The sequence below is a fragment of the Elaeis guineensis genome, chromosome 6 (genome assembly GCF_000442705.2).
Source record: "Elaeis guineensis isolate ETL-2024a chromosome 6, EG11, whole genome shotgun sequence".
Classification (NCBI taxonomy): domain Eukaryota; kingdom Viridiplantae; phylum Streptophyta; class Magnoliopsida; order Arecales; family Arecaceae; genus Elaeis; species Elaeis guineensis.
The window spans coordinates 120,187,038-120,192,616 of NC_025998.2; the positions used below are offsets into that span (position 1 = coordinate 120,187,038).

The window sequence follows — 5,579 nt, forward strand, 5'->3', positions numbered from 1 at the left end:
CAGCAAATTGAGGAGATGAATCCAACAATTTCTAGTATCAGAGCCAAGTTCGTGCGATTCATACTAGGAAGAAAGCTTTTTGGAGGGCTGTTCTGCTGCAGTGGAAGGACTATTTGAAGGAGAAGATCAAATTGTAGATGGTCGTTCTCCAAGAAGTTGGTAAGAAAATCTTGTGCCCTTGAACTGTTTGACGAAAGTTCTCTGAGAAATCATCATGGCAGCAGCTAATGGTAGCAGTTTAAGTGTTACTCAGTTTTTGATTCCTATCTTTAAAGGTGCAAGTTATGAGTTTTGGAAGATTAAAATGAGAACTTTCTTCTTGTCTCATGATTTGTGGGAACTTGTTGAAAGCGGTTATGCAGAACCAAATGATGGAGGAGTTAATCTCTTTGCTCATCAGAGGAATGAGTTAAAGGAGAATCGAAAGAAAGATTCAAAGGCCCTGCTGGTAATACAACAAGCTGTAGATGAATCTATCTTTTCAAGGATAGTAGCAGCTACAAAATCCCAAAAAGCTTGGATGATTTTGGAGAAGGAATATCAAGGTTCAGACAAGGTGAAAATTGTTAAACTTCAGGGCCTTCGTCGTGATTTTGAAACTCTCTTCATGAAAAGTTCAGAATCTGTCCATGAATTTTTCGCTAGAGTTTTAGTTGTGGTTAATCAAACTCGTGCTATGGGTGAAAACTTGTCTGATTAAAGGGTTGTTGAGAAAGTGTTGAGAAGTCTGCCATCTAAATTTGACTATGTTGTTGCATCCATAGAAGAGTCTAAAAATTTAAGTACATATTCTCTTGATGAACTAATGGGTTCTATGCAAGCTTATGAGCAGAGAATTAATAGGTCGCAGGAGAAATGCATTGAGCAAGCTTTTCAAGCAAAGATGGAGATCTCTTTAGACAAAGCTGAACATAAGACAAATAAAACCACAGGTCGAGGTCATGGTCGAGGTGGATATGAAGGTCGTGGCTGTGGAAGAGGTCGAGGACATGGTCATGGCAGATCCTATGGTAACCAAGACAACTTCACCAAGCAAGGGAGTAACCATTTTTCTGATGTGCAGTGTCATTCTTGCAAGAAATATGGGCATATCAAAAAATTCTGTCCAGAAAATTCTAAGCATGAAGCAAATTTTTTTGAAGAAAAGAAAGAGGAGAATAATTTGTTTTTTACTTGTTTGAATGGTGAAGTAAGTAATGCTGACATCTGATTTCTAGACAGTGGTTGCAGCAACCATATGACAGGTGTCAAGGAGATTTTTTAGAATTTGGATGAATTAGTGAAGGTCCCAGTTTATCTTGGTGATAACAAGCAAGTTCAGTTAGAAGGCAAAAATACTATTGTGATTTGTAGTAAATCAGGAAATGAGAAATTCATTCATGATGTTTTATATATCCCTGGTTTAGCACACAATCTGATTAGTGTTGGGCAATTACTTCAAAGAGACTACTTGCTTTCTTTTCATGATGACAAATGTGTTATTAGCAAAAAAGGTTTAGATGTGCCCTTCATGGAAGTTTGTATGATAAAAATAGGATGTTTCCTATGAAAATTTCTTCCATAGATCATGCCTTGGTTGTTAATGTTAAAAAAGACTCATGGTTGTGGCATAAATGTTATGGATATCTAAACTTTCATGAGCTCAAGTTACTACATGAGAAGAAAATGGTGGTTGGGCTGCCATCAATTGAACAAATGCAGGACATATGTGAAGGATGCATATATGGCAAGCATCAACGGGCATCATTTCTTTGTGAGAAGTCTTGGAGAGCAAAGTGTTAGATGTGTGCCCTAGATGCCAGATCGGCTGACACATTCCTGTACAAATCTAAGGACAAAATTATAATTTTGACTATAAATGAATAAAAGGGTTATTCTTCTATCACATTATGTACATTGTGTCTGTGATACATCCTTTGAGTTAGTGAGATTGTTAATTCATATTTTCAAGAGTTGAAAATTTAATGCATGAATTTACATAACTAACTCATAAACTGCTCCTGACCATAGGATCATCACGAGGATGGTGATCGATCTGGAAGGTTGGTGTACGATCGCTTTCTTAGGGTAGATGAGTCTTGAGTCTACAGTGTGGAGATATTGGAGCGAGAGTATAGGTATTCATTGAGAACGAGAGTACCGAGCGTGACCACCTCGAGCAGTCATAAGGAAGTCTACCTTCTCGTCGATGACTAGCTCGATGCTGCAGTTGTGTGTCTAGTTTTTTGATCTGAGGTGCATCGTTAGTTCACCTTGAGTGTGTTATAGTTTGACTACACCATAACTTGATCTTCTAGCCATCCAGAATCCTGAGGTGTATGTTGGCTATAGCATATTCATTGTAGGAACCAGATCGCATCAAGATGAGATCTATCAACCTCGGTAGACGTGAAGAGTAGTCCTATGGTGATCGAAAGATCGAGTCCTTAAGCTCATGGCCATGACAGAGTGAAATAATGGAAAAGAATTTTTTATTGGGATTTCACATCGGACTCGGATCGATCGATTGATTCATATGACTGATGTTGGGTTTGACGAGTTCACCTTAATCCTAATTCAGTCGGGACTCATGATAGAGGAACTCAATCACACAGGTAGCTGCACCGAGAGGTTCATCTTCAGTTCTGATGGGTTGCCACCATATATTGCTAGGTGTCACTGATAAATTTTGGGAGCAATTAGAATGATTTTAATGATTGATCATTTTAATTGTCTAAATCAGAAGAGTTCTGATCCATCGAAAGGAGTTTCGATGATGTCGATGATGAGATCACGACATGTCTCATTACCATACAGAATTGAACCTAACTGGGTCACACAAACAAGGGTTAGGATCTGGATGTCATCAATTGGGCTAGTCCAATTGATTTGGATAAGATCCAATTAGGTTCAAGGAAATCGTGCCAGCACTCGATTGAGCCTAACTTTCTCCTTGTGTAATCTTTTTTGTCTTTACTGAGCCAAATATGATCTCGCTCATCCAGAGAACCTTGAGAAAGTTTCTCTCAGTTTAAATGAAGCTTGTCCAGCTCAAAAAAAGTTTGTCTTAATTCATGAGATGAATTTAAGACAATACCTGCTAATTTTTAGCACCTGCCAATTTCATTTTAGGACATCTGTCAAAAGTTGACATATGGGTCTTAAACTGAAGAGGACTTATTGGAGAATTTTTTTGTGGAGTGTCCACATGTCTAAACCTAATCAAATTGGGTGCCATAATCAGATTATGGCATGAGCCCAATTGGATTTAAGTGGGCGCCCCAAATGGATAAGAACCAAAGAGTCCAGATAAACTTGGACTCTTTGGTGCCACCTTATTTGAGCCTATCCATTGTTGGCGCCAACATAGGAGAGAGCATGGGAATTCTTATCTGATGTGATCAGATGATATTACTCCACTAATCAGAATTTTTTCAAAATTTATTGAAATTTTTTGATTGGTTGAATGATGTGGCACTGCGCAGCATACAGGGTCTATATAAACCCTGCTGCACCTAGGGTTTCGAGGCAGAACTTGTTTTGTGCAAAAAACCCATTGGCTGCCACCCCCTCCCCTCTTCTCCACATCCTCCTTGCTCTGCTTTCTCTCCTCTTCATGTCCAAGAAGTTGGACGTTCATCTGGCATAGATGCAAGGCGTGGTGATGCCTGGAACAGAAGGCTACAGGACATCTTCGACAGGCTGTTGCTCCAACTTCAGAAAGATTTCTGAAGTACTTCCAAATCAGATATTGATCTAATTTTTGGAGCATAGAATTGTGAGGATAAGACGTTCCATATCCTATCTGAGTGGATACTGGTAGAGGCCAGGCGCTTGTGTGGCTACATCAGAACCTCAGACAGTGCTGCGATCATCTACAGGGTAATTAGATTACCCTTAAGGTATGTCTATATTTCTCATACTTTTAGATTTAATTTTTGAAATTAAAATATCAGATAATAAAATTAGATCTAATAGATATTAGATCTAAAATAGCATAGGATAAAAAATTTAAAATTTATTCCGTCCCAGATTTGATGAAATCTGGAAGATCCTACACAGGAAAAAAGCATTTTTCTCTTCAAGTGGTATCAGAGCCAGATTGTTGGCTCTATTTTAGATCTAATTTAGATCTGATTTTAATTTTAATTTATTTGATATTAAAAAATTTTAGATGTCACATCAGATATGATAAGATCTGAAATTAAAATATTTAAAATTAAATCTAAGATGATCTAACATGCATGAGATGCATGACTAGACTAGGATTAGTTGAATCCATGAATAGTCTTAAGTTTTATATTTTAATGAGATTAAAATATAAATTAAACCTAATTTATTCTCTATTTTTTTGATGTTATAAGTATTATAATCAGATTAAAAAATAAAAAATAAAATTTTAATTTTTTCATAAAATTAATCTGTGACATGCCTAGACTAGTTGTAGAACTGATCTAGTAACTTATCTAGAATAGATTTAATTTTGAATAGTTCAATTTAAATCTTATTTTTTAGATATTACATGTGAGGTATCAGATCTGAAAGCTTGTTAATTAGATTAATTTTTGATACAGGAGATGTATGTAAAGTATGTATTAGTTAGATCTTAAATTATATATGTGATATGTTAATTTAGATCTAACTAGTTTTGTAGTTAAATTTATATTTCTGGTTAAGGTGTTTCTCATAGCCGTCCGATCATAAGAATGAAGTAGGGTTTAAAGGCCCTCTCCTCCCATTCAATGGGGCATTCATATGACGTGTAGGGGTGCCGTGCGTTCATCCTTAATCAAAAATCAAAACTTACTTTTCTGCAAAATTCTAGATCCTGAAATCCTAAGATTTATTATACATGCTTTGTTTATGAACCCAAACTTAATTAATGTATTAAGTTTATGAAATTAAATTAGGTCTAAAATTGAGAATTTCAGATCTAAGACATTTTCATAAGATTGGGTTCGGGCTTGGGTAGCTCAATTAGGTCTAGCGGTTGATCAAATCGAATCAAGAGTTGGTTAGGTGGGATCATGAAAGCTAATAATTGACCAGCCTAATAGGATTAAGTCTGGGTCAAGGTCGAATCACATTTAGATGTGACTCAATCAAGTTAAGACCTAATTTGGCTCAGAGGTCAGAGTCTGGATTGTAGGCTAACCCAATTAGTTCTGATTCGATAATTTGGTGTCTAAGGTAAGTTTGATAGATGTGACCGATTGGTTTTTAATTGGGAGCTACTCGACTCGAATGTATTTTTGTCGAGTTAATGGCATATCCCTTCCACCGGTCTCACTTATCTGGCCATATGTGTCGATCCAGTTCTGATTTGAGGTGGCTAACAATTCAGACTAACCCATGCCACTAGGTTAGTCATAATTATTATGACTATGTCAAGTCAAGTTTAAAGAGACCTAAATCAAATCTCCCTAAGAAAATATTAAGTCTAGGTCTTCCACCATTGTGGATGTGCGGACCCTTCCTGGGGTTGATTATTCTCGGTTGGTTACAATAGCTCAGTTGCACCGGGAAGACGCAACCATGTCCATTAGGCATTGGATGCTACGGATTAGAGGATGGGTTGGGCTGAATATTCTGGATATGGT

General features: G+C 36.9%; 1 protein-coding gene across 1 annotated transcript; it reads left to right on the forward strand.

Moving 5' to 3' along the window:
- The first annotated feature begins 214 nt into the window (after nt 1-214).
- Nucleotides 215-700, forward strand: LOC140858833 (uncharacterized). Its single transcript, XM_073260111.1, has one exon. The coding sequence runs from the start codon at nt 215-217 to the stop codon at nt 698-700; it is 486 nt and encodes a 161-aa protein (XP_073116212.1).
- The last annotated feature ends 4,879 nt before the right edge of the window (nt 701-5,579 follow it).